This window comes from Myxine glutinosa, chromosome 10, assembly GCF_964187855.1.
Source record: "Myxine glutinosa chromosome 10, kmMyxGlut1.1, whole genome shotgun sequence".
Lineage (NCBI taxonomy): Eukaryota > Metazoa > Chordata > Myxini > Myxiniformes > Myxinidae > Myxine > Myxine glutinosa.
This window is the reverse complement of record NC_136270.1, coordinates 105,904,070-105,930,702: the sequence shown is the minus strand read 5'-3', so window position 1 is coordinate 105,930,702 and position 26,633 is coordinate 105,904,070. Positions and strand designations below refer to the sequence as shown.

General features: G+C 41.0%; 1 protein-coding gene across 1 annotated transcript in view; it reads left to right on the top strand.

Annotated features, from left to right (window-relative positions):
• ARMC9 (armadillo repeat containing 9) overlaps window positions 1-26,633 on the top strand; it is a gene marked incomplete in the record, with an annotated part of 103,626 nt that overhangs the window by 52,951 nt on the left and 24,042 nt on the right. The window contains 6 exon segments of the mRNA XM_078785976.1: window positions 239-337; window positions 4,945-5,026; window positions 5,146-5,266; window positions 5,545-5,696; window positions 12,413-12,489; window positions 17,959-18,033. Coding sequence (XP_078642102.1) covers window positions 239-337; window positions 4,945-5,026; window positions 5,146-5,266; window positions 5,545-5,696; window positions 12,413-12,489; window positions 17,959-18,033 — 606 coding nt within the window.

Below are 26,633 nucleotides of genomic sequence, written 5' to 3'. Positions count from 1 at the left end.
AGGCCGAGAATTTCAAGAGACTGAACCTCTTCCAATGGCTGGCTATGGAAATAGATAGGTTACAGAAAATAAATATTGTGTTTGTTATGTAATGCTTCTTCAAAATATTAACTTTGTGCACCTTATAATATTGTAAAATCATCGAGCTAAGTTTTCACTTTGCAGTGAATTTAAGTGTTTTATTTTAGACTTCTAAGTAGTGATCATTTGTTGAACATTACGATTAAATGTTTTGCAGCGCTTGCTGCGAGCAACGTTTGGCCAACCTCGTGATGCTGTTCTTCACGAATATATCTTTCATGACCTTTTAGACTGCAATTCTGAAGTTTCCTTCATGGTGGGTGACAGAGAGCGGTCTTTACACAAAGAAACGTGGAGGGCGTAAGAAAGATCCTGGCAATTGATATTTTTCTTCTTGGAGTTTTATTGGTACTTATTTGTATTTTTAAGCTGTGTTTTGTATGTTTTGTTGCAGGGAAACTTTGCATTTTGTTCTTTTCTTTTGTTGTATGGGTGTGACTTGTTTATAGAGGACCATATTTCTTGCACGAAGCTTTAATATTGATACCTCATGCTTTACTTTGGGCAAATGCAATGCTAAATGTGAATTTGCAGTGAGGGAGTCACCATTTGCAACCTTGATGTATGCTCTTTTATTGATTGTACGAGGGTGGTGCGGAAATAGTCATGCCTCTTGTTTTATTTATCTACCAGCTGAATGCACCCGGCGTTGCCCGGGTTATTTTTGAATGAATCTAATCTTCTGTACTAAAAAAGGAATACAATGCGGCCTTGCGAAGCAGCTGAGTTTGACTATCCAGCCATGGTGCATTTCGTTCATTTACTAGGATAATTTGGCTTTTACTCACGGCCGTAGAAGATTGACTACTATAATTCAGCTCAGCTTTTAATTGCGAAATTGGCCCAGCCCGGCCAAGGCAGCCTCGACCGGCCTCGCCACCTAGCCTATAACCTTCCCGGGGCCCGTCCCGACATTTTTTGTTTCAGATGTTTCCTCCTATCTTTCACCGTTCAGGAGATTAGTGCATGCAGACAAACAAACAAACAAACAAACAAACAAAAACTTTCTTTTATATATATAGATAATAATAAAAGGCAGTGTCCATCCGTCCATCTGTCTGTCTCCTCCATAACTACAAAACAATGAAACCTAGTGGCCCCAAACTTTGGATGAATACACCTGGACCTCCAACAGATTGCGAGGATGAAAACTGGGTGTTTGGATGTGTTATAACACCCTTTTTGAAGATGATTAATGAGGTGCTCATCAGGAAAAAACCCTATGTGGTGGCTTACCAATATGGCTTTGTTCCAATTTCATCTTGGTCATCAATTTCATCTTTACCCGTCATCTTGGTCATCCTACAGCACTTTAATGGGTTATTAAGCCGCCATTTTGTTTTGGCCCACCCAAACGTGCCTGGTCTTGGAAACACGATCGATTGTCATTACAATCTGGATTCGGATGTGAGGATTGGATGCTGTAAACTAAATAATCTCCAAATCTGGAGTGAAATCTTACAAAATTTACCATATCTTGCAATTTTATAACTAAGTGTACGTATGCATTTATTTAAGCGAGGCTGTGATTCTCATTCTGGGGTTAGTTTTTTAAAATTTATCTTAATAATCGTTTTTAACTTAATTCTTACTTCCATGGGAACTGCTCGGAGATGCGTTTTTTGAATGAAACGTTTTTGGCATAGAACATTATTTTAGGAGTTGGGACAGCTGTTACTGTTAGAGTCTATTCTGAAATTGGAATTTTGAAGATCAGTTCGGATTAAGAGTTTGTGGAGCTTATCGCGTTGTGGTTTTTAACCGTGTGCGGAAAGGAAATAAAGGGGTGGAGTGGGGGGTGGGGGGGGAGTGGTGGGGGCAGTTACAACTGCTAAACCAGAAAGCATCTCAAATTGCAAAGCCCGTCCGCGTCCATTTGTATTCAGACATCTTCCTCTTCTTCTTCCGCATGCTGAAAATAGTTTTAAAAAATACAAAATGAAAATTGATGATTTTTATGCAGCCTTGAGCTTTAGATCTAAAAACCCAATCTGCTTCTAGATTTTGATTGGTGAACAAATTATTGACCCAATATGCAAGTTATTAAAATTTCAGGTCAATCTCGTGAATATTGATGATTTTATGTGGCACTGACCTTTGACCTTTTGACAAAATTATTCATTTCCCTTCCCCATATTCTCATAATAAAGCTTTGGGGAAAATTTGATGACAAACCTCAAATGGTAAAAAGGTTACAACCCTGACACGGACACTGCACACACACACGGACACCCCCCCCCCCCCCACACAGACACACACACACACACACACACACACACAGACACACACACACACGTACACACGGACACACACTCGGACGTACACACGGGGACAGACACACACACGGACACACACACACACACACACACACAATCACACGGACACACACACACACACGTACACACAGGAGACAGACACAGACACAGACACACACACACACACACACACACACACACGGGGACGTACACACATGGGGACTCGCACACACACACAGACACACACACCATTCAAAGACTTATGGGAAGTTACGAGGGGCGGCCATTTGACATCTCGCCCCGAGCGTCATTTTTAGCTCACCTGGAACGAAGTTCAGGGGAGCTTATGCGATGGCGCGTTGGCCGTCCATCAGTCCGTCAGTCCGTCAGTCCGTCCGTCTGTAAACACTTGAAACTTCTTCTCCACAAACGCTGATGAGATTGCGACCAAATTTGGCACAAATGATATTTGTTGTGTTGTGACTAAAGTTTGTTCACGGCATTAAAGAAATCCGGGGTAAAAGGGGGTTTACCAGGGTCAAAGTGGATCCAGGTTTGACCCCCCAAAATAGGAATTTGCTTTTTGCTCTGAAACTACACACACAATTTCGATGAAACCTGACCACAACCTTCATCAGCCATGATGTACCAAAGTTTTTTCACCGCACTAGGAAAATCAAAATCTATGGGGGTGTACGGGGGGTCAAAGTGAGTCCAGGTTTGACCCCCCCCCCCCCCCCCCAAATAGGTATTTGCTTTCTTTTCTGAAACTACACACACAATTTCGATGAAATTTGACCACGACCTTCACCACCCGTGATGTTCCAAATATGTTCACAGCATTGAAATAAATCTGCGCCTTTGGGGATCAACGTGGGGGGGGGGGGGGGGGATTGCCCCCAAAATAGGTATTTGCTTGATTCTCAGAAACGACACATGCAATTTCCATGAAACGTCACCACAACCTTACTCGCCCATGATGTACCTATTTTTGTTCAAGGCATTAGAAAAATTGGGGTCTTAGAAGGTATATGGGGTTGGGGGAGGAGATATTGCCCCCCAAAATAGGTATTTTTTCTTTGTTTGTTTAAAGTCTTATGATTATGTTAGTATGATTCCACATGGTGCCTTGTCTTCTCGCAACCATTGAAATTGGTTTTAAATACCCTTAGTAGGTGCGGTATACTGTTTATTCTACCAGGTGAGCACCAGGGATATTGCCCCTATGTTTCCTTGATACGCTACATGTACTTGCGAACCAGTTTCCAGTGTACTTGCGATCTGTTTTTTCAATTCCCTCCAGATGAAGAACCCAGATTGCGTATATCATATTCCCGTCAGGAAGCGACTTATTGTTACCCGGCAACGCCGGGTCCTTTTGCTAGTCACTATATATAATTTCAACTATAACTAGAACGGCACTCAGTAGAGAGCATACCTCCACCTGGTTGGCCATATCACTCAATGGTGAAGAATCACTTAAAGAAATTAAATAATTCTCATATCCGAATCCATATTCAGATCTTCACCAAAATCGAATCATTTCGTCTTTGTCACATACGCTACATCTCTGCCAAATTTCGTCCGAATCCGTCCACAACTTTTTGAGATGTTTTGCTCACAAACAGACAAACAGACAGGGGTGAAAACATAACCTCCATCCACCTTTGGTGGTGGAGGTAATGACACTGCCAGACTGAACAGTTTACGTTTTCTATCCCACTGATAGTCTGGATCTGTATCCGGACGTTCACCAAAATCGAACCGGCTTGTTCTTGTCATCAACTCAACTCATCCACCAAGTTTTATCATAAACTGTCCACAACCTTTGTGCTATATATCGTGCTATGTATTGATTTTGGCCCTGCCTCGCAACGGTGAAGAATCATTTGGAAAATTAAAATGTTACTGGATCTGAAACTTCACCAAAGTTGAATCCTTGTCGCATTCCCAATTTGTTCATCAAGTTTTGTCCGAATCTTTCCATAACTTTTAGAGATATTGTTCTCACAGACGAACAGGGGTGAATACATAACCTCCTTCCATCTTCGGTGGCGCAAGTTATTACAGGGAGTGTGCATGCATAATTGGCAAATATGAAGTTTATTTTTGCACATAGTCTCCATCAACTGCAATGCGCTTTGATGAGCGCATCAACGCAACTGTTGTTTTCCAATGATGCTGCAGTTGCAGGCCGACCACTTTGAGGCTTCTCATGGATATCTGTTTCCCCGCTCGTTAAATATGCTTTGCCCAACGTCTCTCGGTGCCCACATCAATGGTTGAGTCGCCATACACATTCCTTAAATGTGTATGAATATCCACTGGAGGAACCTCTTCTGCAGTAATAAATTCAATAACTGTTCTCTGCTTTGTATGCACATCCATCAGGGAAGCCATTTTGAAAGTTTGGTGTGATGTCACGTGACCGATCACAGTGCTGCTCAACATAAAATGGGCTGCAGATACAAACCTTTCAATGTGATCTTCTGTGGTTTTCCTACGATGCTTTGGTTACTAACTGAAAAATAAGAGGCATTACTTTTGAACTGACCCTTGTATTTGGTGGAGGCAACCTTTGCAAAATATTAATTTTTATATTTCCCAGGAAGGTTTTTTGGGATGTTCGAGTTCCAGGACACGGCAAGCTACCGTCCGACTACTCAACAGTATTGCAGCACAGCATCTGGGTGGGTCTTCACCTCGGGGATCTCTTTGTCTGGGTTAAGAAAAAAATAATGGTAGATGAGGGAAAGAGTAATTTTCAAATTATTGATTTGTCTCCCTTTCTTCCAACCCAACCTCACAGGGCAGAGTTATCTGGCACGTAGTCCTGCCCTGCTTGGTGCCATTGTAAAAACGGTCAAATCTGAAGAAGATGCACTCATTCGGGAACCTGCCCTTGGTGTGCTCCAGAAGCTCAGCTTGATGTAAGACCTTGATCTCCATGATAAATGCCGTTCAATACAGATCCATCCCGGTGTGTACCCCGGTTTAGAATAGGTACACCGTATCCCTGCGCATCGTAAGAGCGTGCCCAAGGGTTGGCGTCAGGAAGGACATCCGACCATAAAAACATTGCCTCAAACAGGGAACCATGATTGTCATGGGGCCCGCAAGGCTAACCCCCGCTCTAGCGGGGAAAATGGCCTTAAAACGATCATTCATTCATTCATTCATTACAGATCCATTGTTGGTTGTGCCGCAGACGCAGCATTCAGTCTTTCCTGATTGGTGCCGACATAATACGCTGGCTGCTGGATATTCTACATCAGATAGATGCAGATGGCGATGGCAGGTCTGTGTATATGCAGGAAGTTGCGGCTTCCCTGTTCATGAATCTCTGCAAGTGTACCGCAGGTATACACAGCACAATACACACAAAATGGACACAATACCTGGTAGAACTTCTTGATATGACAGATTGCAGCAAAAGCTTGTTATTGTGCCTGAGCAGTAGTTATTCTGAAGAACACACAGTAACATAATATAAAATTTACTGTACTGTATTTACTGTTTACTGTACTGTTTGTGGAGCTTTACTGTATTTCTGCAAAGTGTCTCTGCTGACAAATATTATAAAATTCATGATTATCGTTTGGGAATCATGGTGGGCCATTAGACAGTGGGGCGATGGCTTATTAATGTCTTGGATAAATATTTTCGTAGTCTCCTCATTGGCATTGGAAATAAACTTTATAAATTGAATTGTCAAGAGTTACCAAGGAAGAAAATGCATTGTTCCCTATTTTAATTGTTCCCTATTTTGCATTGTTCCCTATTGTTCCCTATTTCTGGGTGGCATAGTGCACATTAATTATATAATCTATTAATTAGTCAAATTGGCAATATATATTTTTTTCTTGCACTATTAAAGTATTTACAAAGGGATGTAGTTTATTAGTAATGAAAATATAAACATAAATTTAATTATAAACCATAAAATTGCCAATTTGAATGGAAAAATAGTGATTTTGAATGTTCCATTGTTGCCAATTTGATGATTTAGCGCTATTCACGTTAAAGAAATATAGCTGTGAATGAACGATATCTCGCACTGTGACAAAAATGGGCTCAAAGTTTGTATTTTTTTGCTCTTTCTGCTCATGTATGTATGATGTTTATGACTGTAACAGTTATTTCACCAAACCACTAATACGTGGGGTTCGTCCTGGATGGGTTAACCTAACCAAAGATTATTATAATTTTGTCATGGACAGTTCATGAAAACGCATTCAGATCATTAAACCCAATCAAAAATCTGCACAAAAAAGCGACATAACATGTCTGATCATGTTATTACTGCAATAGCCTCCTCTATGGTTCACCCTCAACAATCACCAATAAACTCCAATACATTCAGAACTCCGCTGCCCGTCTACTCACCCATTCCCGGACCCGTGACCACATCACCCCCGTCTTTTACAAGCTTCACTGGCTCCCCATCTCCCAGAGAATCCAGTACAAAATCCTCCTCTTGACCTACTAAGCCCTCCATAACCTGGCCCCATCCTACCTGGCTGACCTCCTCTCCAGACACACTCCCACCAGCAACCTCCGCTCTGCTGGTACCAACCTCCTGACCCCCCCCCCATCCGGACCAAATTTAGATCCTGGGGGGACAGGGCCTTCTCCATCGCTGCTCCCACCCTCTGGAACTCGCTACCTCACACCATCAGAGACTCCTCCTCACTCACCACATTCAAAACATCACTAAAGACCCACCTGTTCAGCACTGCATTCAACATTCAACCCACAGCATTTAACCCCTGACTATCACTTCTCCTTCTCCCTCTTTTTGCTTTAAATATTTCCCTATTGATTCTTGTCTTTTTGCAATTGTTGTTTTCATGTTTTGTTATGCATTATGTTTTGCACTCTGTCAAAGCACCTTTGGGCTTCATGAAAAGCGCTATACAAAATAAATGAATTGTTATTATTATTATTATTACCAATTTATTTAGTAAAATATACTAGGTGAAATTGCCTTGTCATATATAGAGTAGCATACACTTTATGTTTGTATTATATTCTTTTATACTTGAGCACCTTCTTGCGAACTTACAGGTCCTCTCCATATTCCTCATCATCACCTTCACCATTGTCGGGGTCTCTGTCTCTTCAATGTCTGTTGGGAGCTGAATGTTCTCACATTTCTTGCACTGGCACAGATCTGTACATCTCAGTCCAAGAGAGATACAGCATGACTCATCAGCATTTGGAGGTTTACACTTTGATCCCCTACATCTGCAGAATGCAAGTTCTAGAACACTTTCAGGAGCTGGAGCTAGGTCCATCCAGTCAATTGTGAGCTCATTGCCATCCATCTTCCAACCATTGCCTGCAGGAGATGGCAGATCCTGGTGTTGCACCAGGCTTTTCTTGTAGATGCTGGCTTGATAGTTAGCTCTCTGGATGTGCTTTTTGAGGGAGTCCTGGTTTGGGGGCATGACAATTTCAGTTCTGGTTGCTGTCTTCAACACGAGATATCTCACTTCATTTACTGAAGTAATTTCCTTCTGCCCATACAGTAGGCATACAAACTCTTTCAGACAACTGACCATCTCTTCAGATATGTCATAAGATGTACCAAGTTCCTTGAATGACTCTATAAGGGTGGGATTCTTCTGCAGTAGTTTAAAGGCTCTTTGTTTCCCCTTTCCATAAAAGGAACTGACCGAATCACAACCGGTGAAACAGTGGAATCCTATGAGAGCTTCCGTCAGTTCATCTCCAAACTCCTGCTGAACAGCACCGACATCAATTGTGCGCACTTTGTCCTCTCTACCAGTATAAAAGTACAGCGGTGAACTGATTTGATTAGTAAGTCCCAAGGCGATCACAAATACATCCGTATCTGGGCTCCTGATGATAACTGGTGGGCTGTTACTTGTAGCAGCTATGTACTTGGCGTGTAATAGCATGCGAGTATCTGCTTCCTCGTGATCACAGGATAATTCTTCTATTGCTTCAAACTTGACAGTTCCGTCTGTGTCTGTACAAATTGAATGACATTTGTCTTCATGGGCTACAACCAAGTGAATTCCTTTGAGCTGGTCTGCCTTGCATTTCTTCCATTCTACCACAAGGAATTTCACCAGCTGATGCTTGTTGTGGCCGTTTGCGAGGAATTTTTTCCATTGCCTAGGAATTTTTTGTTCTGGTTTTGCGATCTTTATTTTTTGTGATCCACTGGCAGCTCTTCTTTTGCGCTCTGCATTTTTAATGCTGACTTCAGGGTAGGTGTCAGTTACAAAGTGCATACACTGAGATTTGTTCAAGAAGCTGATGTTGACCAGTTGCTTCAGTATTTTAACAGCAAGCTGCCCAAAGGTCTGTGGCATATTCTTCTGGTTTAGTTGTTTAAGAACACACCTCACCTTGCCAATGATCACAAGTCTGGCAAAAAGGTCCCTGTCACTCTTCAAGGCAACCTCTTTCCCTCTCACACTTGAGACCACTGTCTTTGACATCTCAGTGAACGTTTTGAGCTTTGCTTTTGGTAGAGTGTCCTGGATTGATTTCTCCTCGTTCTGGAGCCTTTCTTGGCAATAATGAAGAAAGGCAGCATCTCCCTTTTCTTCGGTCGTCAGGAGATCATTTGACACTTCAGGTGATGCCACAACACCGGACGCGAGATGTACTACTTCACTTGATGCCATTTCCGACTCTTCAAATGGGTTAGTTAGATTTGAAGTTGTCTCGATGATGCGGTTCACATCTTCCTCATCTCGCGTCATGCGACTCACTATCAGATCCTTTCTCATAACTGCTCATTGACTTTTGCCGGCCATTTCCTCACATTGTCTTGTTATGGCGGCCACTCGTAGTCGGATCACTCGTACTCGTAGTCGTAGCTGTCGTACTGGTACTGGGTAGATCTAATTGCACACAGTCCGAGCTACCACCGATGGAACTTATGAAATCGGTGGCGATTTTGGCCTTTTCTCCGTCAGAACTCTTCCAAACCTGAGCACATTCCAATGCTCTGGACCAAGTTGTATCGGTAAATGGTTTCAGAACGGCTTCATTTACTGAAAAAAAGTGAATGAAGCATCTGTTTTTATTAGCTACCACGGCTTTCGCGGAAGTGGCGTCGTCCGCCATGTTGTTAAGTATTCTTCAGTCGTGAACGAGGATGCTATAACTGCTTTGTGATTGGTTCATTTCGTCGATGCAGGGTTATTTATAGCCGATTTTAACAGATATTCCGAGACCAAATAAAGATTTTATTTTATTGATTTTCAAGAAGAGACGGGATGTTTATTGAGAGAACAAAACGATTTTGCGATTATTATATTTTTTCATACATTTGACAGAGGTTTTTGGCCTCTGCCAATGAGGGGACTACGAAATAACATCTTAAATGGGCTTGCCCCACAGTCTACATGTGCAATTCCACATTAGGGGAAACTGGGGTCATGTCCCACAGCACAATCTGTGAGACATTTCCTTTAGCAGCGATTTTTACCTCCACCACCGTAGGTGGAGGGAGGTTATGTTTTCACCCCTGTCTGTTTGTTACTTCCCGGAAAAGATTCCGGCAAGTATGTTGATCTGTTCGTTTGTCTGTCTGTTTGTTACTTGCCGGAAAAGATTCCGGCAAGTATGTTGATCTGTTCGTTTGTCTGTCTGTCTGTCTGTCTGTTTGTCTGTTTGTCTATCTGTTTGCAGCACTACGTCTACACCGTTGCATGTAGAATCGCCAAACTTTGCACACATATTTGTCCTGCCCCGGAATAGACTGTGCCCAATTTTTAACTGTCGGCCCAAGGCCTCCGTTATGACGTCATAATTCGACAAGTACAAAACTTCATCCGATCGAGATGCAATTTCTTGAGCGACATGACGGCATAAACTGGTGGAGAAAAAAAAAAATAGTGATGACGTCATCGGTCACGTGGTTCGGCCGCCATCTTGGAAAAACGGAAAAACTTAGCACCTCTACATCTCCGAAAGTGCTGAATAGAAAAAATTGAGACATGGCTCATTGTAAAGAACTCTCCATGGGGAATAACATATGTTAATGATGATGTCATAGGTGCCTCCATTATGACGTCATAATTCTACAAATACAAAACTTCATCTGATCAAGATGCAATTTCTTCAGCATCATCAAGGAATAAATTAGTTTAGAAAACAAATAATGATGACGTCATCGGTCCCGTGGTTCAACCGCCATATTTGTCCTAAATGGCCGATAAAAAAGTAAATTCCGGCAAGTCCTCGGTCTCTGACCGATTTTTCATGTCTGTTTGTCTGTTTGCAGCACTACGTCTACACCATTGCACGTAGAATCGCCAAACTTTGCAAACGTATTTGTCTTGCCCTCTAATATACTGTGCCCAAATGATGACGTCATCGGTCACGTGGTTCGGCCGCCATCTTGGAAAAACCGAAAAAATTTGCACCTCTATATCTCCGAAAGTGCTGAACAGAAAAAATTGAGACATGGCTCATTGTAAAGAACTCTCCATGTGGAATAAAATATGTTAATGATGACGTCACCAGTCACGTGGTTCGGCCACCATATTTGTCCTAAATGGCAGATAAAAAAGTAAATTCCGGCAAGTCCTCGGTCTCTGAGCGATTTTTCATCTGTTTGTCTGTCTGTTTGTTTGTGAACGAAATATCTCAAAAGGTTGTGGACGGATTCGGACGAAATTTGGCAGAGACGTGTCGTATGTCACAAGGACGAAATGATGCGATTTTGGTGAAGATCCGGATCCGCATCCGGTTACTAGAATTTTTAAAGTGATTCTTCACCATTGGGAGATAGGGACAACAACGATACGTAGCAGGATATCTCAAAAAGGTGTGGACGGATTTGGACGAAACCTGGTGGACCGGTTGTGTTTGTGACAAGCACATAGCGATTCGATTTTGGTGAAGATCTGAATATGGATTCGGAAATGATAATTATTAAAAATTTTCAGTGATTCTTCACCATTGAGTGATATGGCCAACCAGGCGGAGGTATGCTTTCTACTGAGTGCCGTTCTAGTTATTAATTTGTTTGTCTGTTTGTTTGTCTATGAACAAGATATCTCAAAAAGTTGAATCTGGATTCAGACGAAATTTGGCAGAAAGGTAGTGTTTGTGACAAGGACGAAATGATTAGATTTTGGTGACGATCTGGATCCGGATCCAGCTAGTAGAATTTTAAAGTGATTCTTCACCAGTGGATATGGCCAAAACCGATGCACAGCACGATATCTCAAGTTGTGGACGGATTTGGACGAAACTTGGTGGACAGATTGGGTATGTGACACGGACGAATCAGTTTGATTCTGGTGAAGACCTGAATATGGATTCAGATATGAGAAATATTTAATTTTGAGTGATTCTTCACCATTGAGAGATCGGGTGAAAAGCGATATATAAGATGATATTTATAAAAGTTGTGGACGAGTTATGACTAAACTTGGTGGACGAGTTGGTTCGGTGACAATAACTAGTCGATTAGATTTTGGTTCAGGTCTGAATCCAGATCTGGCCGAACAGTGGGATACAAAACATAAACTGTTGAGCCTGGTGGGGGTATGCGCTCTGCTGTGTGCCCTTATAGTTGGCCAATTAATGTGTTGTTAATGATATGAAGGCCAACCATGGGAACTTACAATATTATGATGTAAGAGCTAATGTTTTAGCACTTAATATCAATGGCCAGGGATAACCCAATGCACTGCAGTTTCCCCTATCAGGTAAGTTCTCGGTTTTCTGTTCAGATCAAGCTAAAGATTTTTGTTGCCAATTTATCAGGTCCACCTGCAATGGAGAAACTGAGAAGAAAATACAATGTGCTAGATCATCTCATCACTTTGGGATGTTGTTAGACCACCACATTTAGACCCATAGCTAGCATCTTTTATTGAGACTCATTCCACTTGGAAAAAAGGCACCAAATATTACCACGTGTCTTTTCCGATCTTCTAGAATTGCTATAACATCATGTTACTGCCTCCAATTGTGGCAACGGTGCACATAATCCCCTTTAGCTTCATTCTGTAATTATTTGGAAGACAATTAAACTTTTTCATAATGAAAGGCTTTAATCTTTTGTTTTCCATTTTTAGGGAAACGAGCCTGTGTCGATAATGCTCGGAGTGTTTTGCGCATTTTGACAGACCTCTTGAGCCATGACGTTCCCGATGTGAGTGATGCATATCAATCACAAATACAAGAGTTAATGTCCATGTGGGCTGTCCATTGTAAGTAGATTTCATTTTGAGTGCATGCCCCTGACAACAAATATTGGTTGAAGTTTACAATTGGACAGAAAGAAAGCATTTCGTGTTCTATGCTAGTACCTCATAATTTGCATTTATTTTTTGTATACATAGTCGAAGCTCGTGGACGAACTGGCGCAGTGAACGGATGAGTATGTCACAGACAAAGATGACGCAAAAATACGCATGCATGGGGTGGACAAAGAAGGAAACTTCAAGGAGGGAAAAGTGGAAAATTGGAATGAAGATGGATTTAAGTGGGGTTTAATGAGGGTCTAAAATATCATGGTTTGGGATTGGCGACGTACTGAGAAATTTACCAGAAATTTCTAATTTACTACAATTTGGTCAAGCTTTCTTCATTTTCCTTACAAGACGGAATCTCTTTCCAATTTTCTTGTTTTCCTTCCTGATAGTAATCCTCATTCTTCCTCACATCTCTTATCTTCAAAGTCTCTCTTTAGTTTGTCCCTCAACAGTAGGGACCAAAAGGAGGGACTGGCCCGTGATTTGCTACCATAGCCTAAAAACTCATAATAGCTCAACTCGCTTCGCTCGTTTCACTGTCATTCATTTTTAGGCTCCGATACCAAATCACAGTGCAGTCCCTCCTTTTGGTCCCTACTCCACTGTGTGGGGCTGGCTTCGCCCTCCACTGCGTGGAGTGGATTAAAAAATATATTTCTATTGATATAGTATTAAAGTTAAGTTTATTGAATTTAAGAAAATCATTCATAGATCCAATAAATATCTGATCATGTGTTATCTCTGATAAGATCCATCCTTTTAGCACAGGAATCACCATCTAAAATATTGACAAATATTACATTAGAATTGAACTCTTGGTTTAGATATCGTTGTTGAGCTAATATGAAATGATAAACCTCTCTTAATGACCTACTCTGACCTCCCCCTAAGCCACATATCATTTTGAGATTGCAGTAAATTATTTTCCCATTAAGGTATTGACAATAATCGACATCTTCAGTCAATTTAAAAATGTAAAAATTTCTAGAAACAGAAGATAACTCATTTGTTTCAACATTTATTCTGTTATTTGTTTTATTTACTTTTACCCCTGTTGTTTCTTCAATAAGACTTATTTGATATTTCTCACATTCGTGATGTTTACCATTAATATACCAATCTGAACTATTCCTCCATTCTTTAGTTTGATTCATTTATATAGATTTAAACCCGCATGGAATTGCATTTAATATATCATCTTTTATATACCTTTTATCATCAAATGAAGAAAGAGCTTTCTTATTAACAGTCTCTGTAAAAATCTCATGACCATAACTTCTAATAAGGTTCATCTCTCTAAAGATTACATCATCTTTATGTATACAATCATAATAATGATCAAAGTTTATTGTTTCCTTCAATATTCCCTTTTTAATACCCTTTAGTTTTTGTCAGTCTTGTATTTATCTCCATCCAAATATTTATAAGTATAAATGCTTTTGATCTAACCCCAACAAATTCACTTAGAATGTTACCTCTGAGCTCATCTTTAAATTTACCAATTACCTTCTTATTCTTTGATGAGTATAAATCATTATTAGGATTATAATTACTCGTATCATGAGAATCTATATCTTCTTGAAGATCATTATAAATATCATCAGTTTTTATCTCTAATATAAAACTATCAGTGTCCATATACAATAAACATGCTTCATGTTTATACCTTCTCTTTGTATTATTATACAGATAATCATACATAAGATATTTTGATAAATCCAATACTGTTGTTTCATAAGCCTGGTTTTGGCTTAGCGGTTAGGGTGCCGGCTTGGGATCCTAGGATCCTGGGTTCGAATCCCGGTCTGATCGCTGAATTAACACCAGGGGGGTTGACTCAGCCTGTCATCCTTCCGAGGTCGGCAAATTGAGTGCCAGTTCACTGGTAATTCCCTGTGTGTCGCAAGAGGCGACTAACAGGGTTGGCGGCAGGAAGGGCATCCGGCTGTAAAACATTGCTTCAAAAAGGGGACCAAGGTGCCCAAAAAAGGCCAACCCCTGCTCTGCAGGGAAAAATGGCCTCTAAAGGTGGTTCAATACTGTTGTTTCAACATAAATATGTTTATCCATTAGTATGTACTCTTTAACTAGATGAACTGCACAAAAGTTTTCAGTGAATATCTCAACTCTTTTAAAACTAGGTTTGTTTATTCGTTCCTCTGCTTTTTCTCTTGTTGTAGCTAATCTTACATCTCGTCTATTTCTTAGATTCTCCATAGTTTTTCCAAATACAGCATCATTCATCAACCTGTAAAAATCCCTTTCAAAACCATTATTTGCCTTTGTTCTCATCTTTGTATTATAATCAATATATTTACCTAACCAATGACTTTGACTAAACTTTAGTATCCTATGTACTTTCTTTACTACTAGTCCAGAATCCATCATTTGAACAAGATTTATTTGATGAACAACATAATTCTTTTTATCATATAATGTAGTCATAAGTTTTGACGTTGGAATATATTTAGATGTCTCAAAGAATGACTTTTGATAATCACTAAACAAATCTGAATTTGGAGTTTCACCACTAGGACCAAATGGAAGATCCTTATGTTTATTATGAATTCTCTTGGGATATTTTAAATCTACTTCAAAGTAATAACCAAACTTTCTTTTATCTAAAATTTTATCAGTATGCCTTAGAACATCTCTCAATACCTCATCATCCTTATTCTCATTAACCCATTTAAAACCCCCATATGGTAATGCTTCTGACATTGCCCATCCATAAAGATTATTAGCATCAAAATACATAAGATACGATGAATCTTTTTCCTTATCATAATCTGGAAGATATTTATTATTTGCTTTAGCATACCTCTTACTACATACTTGTGATATACCACCCCTCTTTGCTTTCTCAATCATCAATAACATATCAACATCACTTAACAAATCCAATGGCTGACTTGTCATCTTCAACAAAGCAGACCAAGGTAAACCAGGTGCTGTGAAATAATTTACAGGATCGAGACCATATGATTCTTATGGCAAACATCTCTGAACGTCTCGAATACATCAGCTAATAGTAATGCATCAGTTTTTAAATAAAGATCATGATATTCACCCATATTATTTATGTTGAATTTATCCCACACTTCCTGTGTTATTTTATGTGGCAATGATCTCTAACCTTTTTCTCTTCAATATTCTCTGAACATACATGACAAGCATTACTATTTTTATAATCTTCTTCTTCTTCATTATTAATGACATTTCTTTATTTGTTTTATACATTACATTAACAAGTCTTACACAATCATCCTCAAGTCTCTTAACAAATTCCTCAGCTGCATCTTCTCCTCTGTAAAGTTCTGTAAAGGTAGGCTCCATAGTTAGAACCATCTAGGCAGTACTCATAATATGTTTTTCCCAAATTTAGTGAGTCTCCAAGGTAGGTATTGAAATAATCTAGGCAGAACTCATAAAATGTTAATCCCAAATTTAGTGAGTCTCCAAGGTATAACTCTTTGGCTGGATTATCAAGGTAGAACTCATTCTGTGGGTCATGGTTGTTCAAAAGGTCTTCAAACAAATCAATAATTTCACCCCAAGTTGTGGTAAAAGCAGTATTTTCATTTTGTATCTCAGATACAATTTCCTGTGAAAGAACATAACAATGTATTAATTTAATACTAGCCGAAACCCGTGGAACATCTACGGAAGGGAGGATGTGGTGTATGGATAGAGTGTACCATTATGGATGGCATAGGGGATTTGCTTGTCCGAGTAAGAGTTAGGAAGAAAGATGAGAATGAAGAGTGCGTATATGAACAACGTATTTATTGCAATCTACTTAAATGACAATGCTACGATATACTTTTGAAAAATGAATGGATTCGTAATAGGAATCGGCATAGCACCACTCTGGGATTGTCCACTCAGTGGACGGCTTGCTGTCGCCTTCGCCTGTCCAATCAGCGGACGGCTTGCATCGCCTTCGCCCAGCAGACGCCAATACGATGGCGTCGTAAGATGGCGTCGTATCGGCGGTTAATCGGATGCTTTTGGGCCCCAACGTCGGCTAATTCAGATTTTTCGAGTATGTCTGTACGTGATAAACAAAGAGCGCGGTTCGTAGATCGTAAATCCATTAGTGCCGTGGGCATCGGGTCACTGGGTGCGGCGTAAAAGGGATAACAAAGTTGAGTCCTTACGCTATTATTATATAGATACAAGATTATTATATGTATAAATCAAACTCTGTGAATATTAAAAGAAACTCTCACCTCCATTGATAAGAGGTTTGAATCCAGTTCATCAATTGGAAGGTTTAGTTCCACACAGGTAGTAGGACTCCAAGGAAGTCCAAAGTCATCCCACTCAAGCTCAGCACAGTAGTCCATTCTCAAGAGAAGCAGGAAGTTGTTTTAATTTAGCCTGTGTTTCCACCCTTTATATAAGAATGGTGGGTGTGGTTTCCTTTGGAAATTCCCTGAGACAATCTCTGGGCAAGCCTGGGCAAGGCTAAACTGGAAATGATGTAATTGTGGGTGAGGTTTATAAAAGTGGGTGGGGCTTAGGTAAAGTGGGCGGTGCTTAGGAAAAGTGGGTGGGGCTTAGGAAAAGTGCGAAGGGCTTAGGAGGAGGTTTATCATTTCATATTAGCTCAACAACGATATTTAAATGAAGAGTTAAATTCCAATGTAATATTTATCAATATTTTAGATGGTGTTTCCTGTGCTAAAAGGATGGATATTATCAGAGAGATAAAACATGATCATATAATAATTGGATCTATGAATGATTTTCTTAAATTCAATGAACTTAACTTTAATACTATATAAATAGAAATCCTTTTAAAAATCTACTCTAAAGGGCAAAGCCAGCCCCACACGGTGGAGTAGGGACCAAAAGGAGGGACTGGACTGTGATTTGGTATCGGAGACTAAAAATGAATGATAGTGAAACGAGCGAAGCGAGTTGAGCTATTATGAGTTTTTAGGCTACGTTGCAATAGCAGGTTTTTAGGACACTCTGCCGTCTAGTACAGTAGCGGAGTCAGAGTCGAGGGGTGAAAGAACCTTCTCTACCTTCTCAGGTGCAAAATACACAGACATAGGAGCATTTGGGCATGACAGGAAAGGATGAGTACTGAGAGTGAGGGGTTGGGGACACATGATTTGGATTTGGAAGATAGCCACCATTGCCGTTACTCCTCTAAAATTTTTCAAGATTGTCATGTTGCACTCTCTAAGTGCTACAGGATAGTCAAATGGAAAATAACTTGATATTTTGAAGAACCCACCATGAGCAGTGTCAAGTAACGCCTCACAACTTTTGCTGATGTCTTAACAGAGTAGAATGTAGATAATTAAAAAAAGATTGATGATAACAGTGGGACACAATGTGCTTTTTTTCAGCTTTGGCAATACATCAACGGGGCCTTGTACAACCTTTTGTCTTTACCTGCTCTTCGTGAAGAAGCCAGAGCCATAGTAAGAGCTATCACAGTTCAAAACGTGAAAGGTTTGATTTGCCTTGGTCAGGATTTGATGGATGTTTTTGAATTGTAAATGTTTATTGACTCAACACATTTCAGCTTTTCATTTTAAATTATTTTGTAAACAAAATCGAAAAAAAATCCACTTTGTCATTATGAGGTATTCTGTTTTTTTAAATGTTGATGGCTTCAGTCACATACTATATAGTCCCCATCTAGGCCAGGCCTTTCACAAAAGAACTGCATTGATAGAAAAGTGAAGAAAGAGAGAATAGTCTAAGGGTTTTTGAGGAAGTAAAAATTCGGCTTGTTGAAAAGCAGAAGGAATACTGCTCTCCCCTCTGGGCTGGTGCTCCTGCCTCACACCTAGCCCGGCTTCACGCTGTTGAAACCAAAGCTTTCAGAATCATTGGAATCTCCTGCGATGAAGCTAACTCCGAGGGCCTTTCACTCACTCATCGCAGGCAGGTAGGCAGTCTTTTTGTCTTCTACCAACTCCTTTCCGGCCTAGCTCCCCCAGCTCTATCTGTGCTCTGTCCCCCAAATATTCCTGCAGGTCACACAAAATCTGTCAGTAACCCCTCTTATGGTGAAACTGCCAAAATCAAGACTCTCTGCTCACCTTCACTCTTTCATTCCCCTTTTCTCCCGCCTCTGGAACAAACTCCCTCACTCTCTTCAATCCCACTCCTCCCTCCAGGTCTTTAAAACAGCTGTTCACCACCATCTCTCATCTTCCCCCATACAAAACCTTGATCTTTTCTACCCCCATTAATTCACCCCAGATCCACGTTTTTGAAATACCGACTTCTTTCCTGGAAGTCCCTGCAGTGTCCATGTGTTTTATACTTCCCCCACTCCCTCCCCCCCCCCCCCCCCCTTCCCAAGCCTCCCCCCAAGCCCTCTCCCTCGCAGAGATCTCCTGATGTCCCTGCTCTCAAATGTTGTGCTTGTGTGCTTCCCCCTCTCCCCCCATCTTGTCTAGCCTACCCTAATTATATGTTTTATGTGTCCGTTTGTTTTTTTGGTGATTAATGTTAGCTCTTTCACAAGCCTCGATCTTGTATGAAAAAAAAGAATAAAGAAGATCATAAGTGTTTGGAAATACATGAGAAGGTCAAGAGTTCCAGAGTTTGGCAGTGGTGGGGAAGAAACAAGCATCATAACGGCCCACCCTTGAGTTGCCAATGGGCACATAATAATCATGTGATGTCGTGGCTTGTCGAGTATTCCATGGTCTCCCTGATGGTGTAGATCAGCAAAGTTATTGGGAGCAGAAACCAAAGTAATATCTGAAGAAAAGAGAAAGAGAACCAACATTGCGGTGTAATTTGAGCGGGTCGAGTTTTGAGATCAGATTGGGAGAGTTGATAAGTCGAATTACTTTGGAGTCAATTCTGTCCAGTAAGTATGTGGAGCTGGAACCTCCCCAAATGTGAGAGCAGTTCTCTGTACAAGGACGAATCAATCCTTTATATAGTTGAAGCAACTGTTCAGAGGAGAACTCCTAGATTTTTTGAGGCAGACTTTTAGCTATTTGTGTAATGTGTGGAAACCAGGATAAAGTTAACGTTTAACAGATGTGTAGTACTACAGAACTTAAAAATACTGTACACAAAAACAAACACGACATAATAAGATTAACTGAAGCTTTTCATGCAGTAGACAAGTAAAAATTTGAGAATTTTCGAATAGTGTAGGCATTTTGTGTTAAAAGTGATTAAACAAGTTTTTTAGGATAATTCGAGGGTGCTGAATTCAAAAATGCTGTTTAACCGGTTCAATTTTGGAGTCTTAACCTTCAAATTGTAAAAAAACAAAATGCCCGCCATTTTCAGCATATTTTTTGCCATAACTTGAATTTTAAGCAACATAGAAGGCTCAAAAGTTCCCTGCTTGTCGTTAAAGGCGGCAAAAAGGGTTGGCGTCAGGAAGGGCATCCGGCCGTAAAACATTGCTTCAAAAAGGGGACCGAAAAACAACAACAACCACGGTCCCCGAAAAAGGCCAACCCCTGCTTTGCGGGGAAAAATGGCCTCTAAAGGTGGTTTTTATAGAAGGCTCAAAATAGTGGCAATACCCATGTTTGTGATACTGAGGATTCCAAATTTACTGTTACCTAAGTTGTAACTAGTTTGGTTTCGCCGCCATGTTGAATTACAAGATGGCCGCCATATTTTTGGTAATTTCTGGGGTGTATTTTTTTATGTACATCACTTTCACTGGTCAAATGCGCTTTTAATTTCTTTAGAACAAAAAAAATGATATTAAATCATTTCTAAAGTGCATGTAAAAAAGGGGTAAAGTTCCAAAATGGCTGCCTTTTAGTAATTATACTTTATAAATACCATATAGCTCAATATTGGCATTCTCAAATGTTTACCTGTCTATCTTAGTCTGTTCTGTTTCTGCATTCTAGTTGTCTGTTGTATGCACATGCACATCCTCCTGTGCATGTTAGCCCAGCTTTTCTGCAGCTGCAACGGCCATTTATACATCCTTTGGTACATCCGCATGTTACTATCTCGCGACACGCCTTAGGAATTGGAGATAGCGTCATCAACTTCGGCACCAAGTTCCCATCGATGTATGTCCATCCCATGTCTGTTACTTGGGGGAGTACTGGAGTAGCGATGGTTGCGCGTTTCCAAATAAAAGCCTGGTAATGTGCGTGCCTTATGTGTAGTCTCACTGCATCTGATGTTGGTGGCAGAGTCTCCTGTGGACAACCCTTAGAGAAGAGTATTACCCGTGCCTTGTCGCATCTGTCCACATCATCGGGTACCTTGTAAAGACGGCATATGAACTTTTCTGCATCGTTGATTACTTCTTCAGTGATATCTTCTGTGCCTAGATCTGTCAACAATTGGCTGTGTGTTTGAAACACCTTCCAGGCTGTCTTTTTGCCGTGGCCAGCAAGCTGTGACACACTGTCACAACCAGTAATTGCATGGAATGGCAGCAATGCTTCCACTTGGCAAGGTGGCTTTTTCTGGTGGAGTTTGTGGATGGGAATGTATTTTGGCTTCTTAAGAGTTCCTGCCTTCATCCACAGCTGAGTGCATGGCATCTTATCAAAATGAGCAGCTAACAAGACCAGCACGTCAGTGTCACGCACTAAAACCACCACTTTCAGCATTTGTGTCGACGCAATGAAGAACAAGTCGTGTGTCCGCCTCCTCATGGTTGGCCTGTAGGGATGATGTGTCCATCTCTGGATCTGAAGATTTCACGTCTGTGATCTGTGCAAATCCTTCAGCCACTACAAGTGTTGTGGGTGCAATAGACACCGCATTTGTCATGAGCTGCTGAGAAAGAAACTCTGCTAGATTTGCCTTATTCTCTCCAAGTGAGAGAAAGTTGGTCCATTTGTCTGGTAGAGGAACGTTTTGGTTTTCTATTACCCGACGTATTGGTCGAGAGGCCCGGGTACGTTTCATTCTGGTTCCAGTCTTGATGGAATCCTGCTGGTATCGGTCGAAAGTTACGTCAACTCTCTCAAATTTTTTCCCCATGGCAAACACTGAATTCACAAACGCATCTGCATATTCACCAAATGTGGTTATTCCGCTGGGCTTTCCAAGAGCCATCACCAGTGCTTGACCATCAATTACTAAACAAGTACTTCCAGTTAATGTCACTTGTTCTGGGGTTGAGACATCTTGAATCAACTCATTTACCAGTCGAGATTTACTGCTACTGCCTGTATGTAGACTCCCATTCATGGCAGCAAGTGAAATTGGCACAGGCATAAGCTCATGCTGCAGAATCAGGTCCAGGTTTATCACACGCCCTGCTTTGGAAGCTGTCACAAGTCGCTGTAGAATGTTTCTATCTGCCTTGATGGTCGTTTCTTTGCAGTCTACAGCATACAGAGACGAGAAAGTCTGTGCTTTGTTCCTATGTAAAGCGGCATTGAAATTGATATGACATGTGCCATCAGGAGGCTGAAGAAGGCGCTGATCAACAAACTCATCCAGCTGCACCTGTCCAAGTTTTTCTGCATTAAGCAAAGAATGTTGAATGCTCTCCGATGCCAAATCCTTGGTAGCAATATTCTGCAGTACAGAAGATGACATTCCCTCGCTGAATACATCGAATCGTCGGAAAGCTGAGACGACTTTCTCCTCATCAAGGTTGTCACGCCCTTTCCTGGAAGGTGTAAGCTCGTTGTACACATACTCACTTTCCTCCCCTTCGATCATCAGCATTTGTCTAGTTTTACTCGATATGCAAGTTCTCAAGTTATATGATAGTGCCCATCTGCCTAATGCTATGGAATTCAACATGGCGGCGAAACCAAACTCGTTACAACTTAGGTAACAGTAAATTTGGAATCCTCAGTATCACAAACATGGGTATTGCCACTATTTTGAGCCTTCTATGTTGCTTAAAATTCAAGTTATGGCAAAAAATATGCTTAAAATGGCGGGCATTTTGTTTTTTTTACAATTTGAAGGTTAAGACTCCAAAATTGAACCGGTTAAACAGCATTTTTGAATTCAGCACCCTCGAATTATCCTAAAAAACTTGTTTAACCACTTTTAACACGAAATGCTTCCAACATTTTATATAAGCACAAATTCTCAAATTTTTACTTGTATACAGTACTTCTCTCAGTAAATCACAGCAAGTGAAAGAAGGAAGTGAAAGAGCGTGCATATATAAGCATGTCTAGGTAAGGTCGACACTGATTGGTTCATCAGTCATGGCATACATTACGAAAAGCTTCGGTTAATCTTATCATGTCATGCTTCATTTCGTGTATTTTAAAATTTGATGTTGGGGTAATACCTAGTAGGTTTATTGAATCACATGGTGTAATCGTGGAGCTTTCAAAGGAGATTGGAGGGTTGAGAGGAGTTTTAGAGAGGGAGAGAGATGGGAAGAAATTCAGTTATAGAAGCATTAAACTTAACTTTATTACATTTGCCCCACTGGTATATCTTATCCAAATCCAAATTAAAAGAGGTGGTTGTGATGAAATGAGATATAGATCGAGTGAGGGAAAATGGGGCAGATGGGAAAAACATGGAGGAATGCAATGTCGAGTCCTCAGCATATGAATACATTTGGTTAATTGTAGGAGAAAGAAGGTCATTGATAAAAAGAAGGAAAAGTGTTGGAAACAGGATGGAACCCTGAGGGACACCGCTGTTGATAAGGAAGGAGGGAGATGTTGAACCATCAACAATTACGGAGATAGAGCAGTCGGAGAGAAAGCTCGATATGAGAGAGCAGAGTGAAAGAGGAAAGCCGAAAGAGGGAAGCTTGGATATCAGACCCTGATGCCAATCTCTGTGAAAGGCTTTTGAGATGTCAAGGCCTACAACAAAGGATTCCCCAAAGTCTCTCATAGAAGAGGCCCAGACATTCTTAATGTAAGAAAGGATATCACTGGTAGATCTTGCCTTGCGAAAGTCATATTTATGGTCAGATAGAAGACTGTGATAATCAAGATTGTTGAGGAAATGGGAATTGAGAAGACATTCAAATTGAGAAGACTTCATGAGAAGAAGAAACTTTGTAAATGGTAGAAGTCAGAGCATTAGGACGGTAGTGGGAAGGGTCCTCTCCAGCCGACACCTTTCCAATTCTGGTTTTCACCATACTCCAACTTTCTCCTTCTTCCTCTGATCCACTTTCACCAAACCTTCAAAAAAATATATTAACAAAGAATTTTAAAAGTAGGCCTCTCCTCCCATACTAACACATTTTGCTTATACACCTCCCTGTTCCTTCGTTCTCTGCTCTCAAGGCTGTCAATCTCATATTCTTCTGTTACTGCTTCTGAACCTGTTCTAGATTCCTTAACCCCCCTTAGGAACCTTTCATGCCCTCATTTAGGGAATTTCCCCAGATAGTTTCCTGGATTTTGTTTTAAAATATTTAAACTCTCACCTGAAGTGTTGTATTCTGTTGTATATTATAACACATTTTTCTTCTTCTTTGAAAGGTTGTCTTCGATTTGCTCATCAAAGCTCTTCATTTCAAATGAAAATTCAATCTCTTACAGTTCTTCCTTTCTACATTCCCTAAACTCACCTGCATTCCACCCCTCCTGCAACGTTTTCAAACGGATCTCCGACTTGAGAATCACAAGAAACTCATTTTGCAATAAATGTTCGTTTCCCATTAACGTTCAACACTTTCTAAAATCCAAACTCACTCCTCCCCTCCTAAACTCCCTCATGCCATGCCATCACCCCTCCCTTTTAAATCTCCCCATCACCCCTCCCCTCCTAAACTCTCCCCTCACCCCTCCCCCTTCAAATCAACCCCCTCATCCCTCCCCTCCTAAATTCCCCCCTCACCCCTCCCCTCCTGAACTCCCCCCTAACCGTTCCACTTCAAATCTCACCCCTCCCCTTCAAAACTCCCCCCTACCCCTCTCCTTCAAATCTCCCCACCCTCCTTTTTTCTCCAATTCTCCCCTCTCACCCCTCCTCCTCAAAGCGAGGAGGGTGGGGAGATTTGAAGGAGAGGCTTGTTGAAAAAGATTGAAAAAGCATGGAAAGAGATTATAGGGAGGGGCGTATGATTGGTAAGGGGTGCATCAGAGGGAGATGGAATGTTCGAGTCATCTGGTGTGGAATTAGAGGAAAAAAGAAAACCAAAAAGAGTTGCTTTATCAGTCGGAGAGACAGCTATAGTATCATCGGAATGGAAAAGTGAAGGTAAGGAAGAGCGACATAAGTTGTTGGAGATACTTTTAGCTAATAATCAGAAAGATCTATTAGTGGAAGAAGATGAGAGGTTGTCACATTTATTTTGGATAAAGGAATGCTTCACCTCACAAATCACGTTTGCAATGATTTCTAGCAGATATGAAAGCTGAATGTGTAGATCGGTGACAAACAAGACCGAAAGTTGAACAGCGGCGTAGCCGGGCTTGTAATCGATATTATAATAGGCTACGGTGATTCTGTCTGTCTGTTGGACGTCTGTCCGGGGGTGTGGCTTACTCGGTTTGCAGAGTATCTCCACCCACTCCTCCTCGAATAGCTTTGAGGCCTGTTTAGTTAGGCCCGTGCTGTCTTTCTCTCTCACACAGGTTTATTTCAATTCTAATTCGATATATCATTTCATTTTTCGCAGTCGCTAACATAGTTTTAGACTCGGTTGAAAAAAAACGGGAAGAAAATCCGATCCGATCCTTCGGATCTTGAGTCTCTCTCACGCCTTTATCTCCAATCTAACTCACCATCTGATTTCATTTTTATTGATGGTTTTAGACTCGGTGTCAGCAACGCGGGAAAACGCAGAGATATGTTTTTTAAAATACACCATATCACCGCCCAACACCGCCAACAAGTATCATACACCGCCCAACATGACACAGACGGTAACATGTCGACATTATCGCTTTTTCTTTAAACCGAGTGAACCGAGCCGAACCGAATAAACCGAGTGAATTCACCGAGCGAATTTCATCCAATTCCACCGAGTTTCATGAAATTACCGAGAGATATTTCTTCGTTTTTATTTTATTAGTTACCAGCAGAAGTACCCAGCGTTGCCGGGCGGGGGAGGGGCGAAGGGCACGTACACTTTAAACATGTATATACATGTGGGATGTGGGATATATACATGTGGGACATGTGTAAAGTGTGTGTGTGTGTGTGTGTGTGTGTGTGTGTGTGTGTGTGTGTGTGTGTGTGTGTGTGTGTGCGCACGTGCATATATGTGTGTGTGTGCATGTGTGTCGATGTATGTGTGTGTGTGTGTGTGTGTGTGTGTGTGTGTGTGTGTGTGTGTGTGTGTGTGTGTGTGTGTGTGTGTGTGTATGTGTATATGTGTGTGGGTGTATATGTGTGTGTGTGTGTGTGTGTGTATATATGTAAACATGGGCCGGTGTGTGTGTAAAGTGTGAGGAGGTATTGGAGAGGAAAATGCAGAGATATATCTATCTATAATTCCAGTAATCTCTGTGTGTTTGTTTGTTTGTACGTTTGTACGTTTGTCTGTGACCGCTGTTTCTCGACAACCACGGGTCCGATATACTTTAAACTTGCCAGGTATATTGCTGGGGACCCGAGGATGTGCCTTTTCAAGGTTTCATATTAATCGGACAATTACTTACCGAGCTATGTCCAAAAAACGATTCAACCAATCAGAGAGCAGCGAGCTATCGCGTGTGCCGAACGTGGCGGACACACTCTGCCTCGGATGGCACATTTGAGAGCGTATTCATTTATTTCCCGTCGGCAAACTATGTTGGCGCTATGTTGGCGTTAAACGATGTTTTAAAACTAATTAAAACCCCGGGGGGATTGTCACTGTACTCGCAAGCCGTTCGCCGTTCGCTTTGGCGTTGCGAATGGACCAAAACATTTCATGCACCAAACCATTTCATGTAAAGCGTTCGCCGTTCGCTTTGGCGTTGCGAATGGACCAAAACATTTCATGGACCAAACCATTTCATGTAAATAGAGGGGGGGATATAATTTTAGATATAGATATAGTACGGGCATGCCCTAGTATTTTAAAATCGCGCCATGATGATAAACGAAAATACACCGCCTAAAATAACAGTCGACATATATTTAAAATTCGTCACACACATCCATTGCCCGTGGGATTCCCCCACCCCTC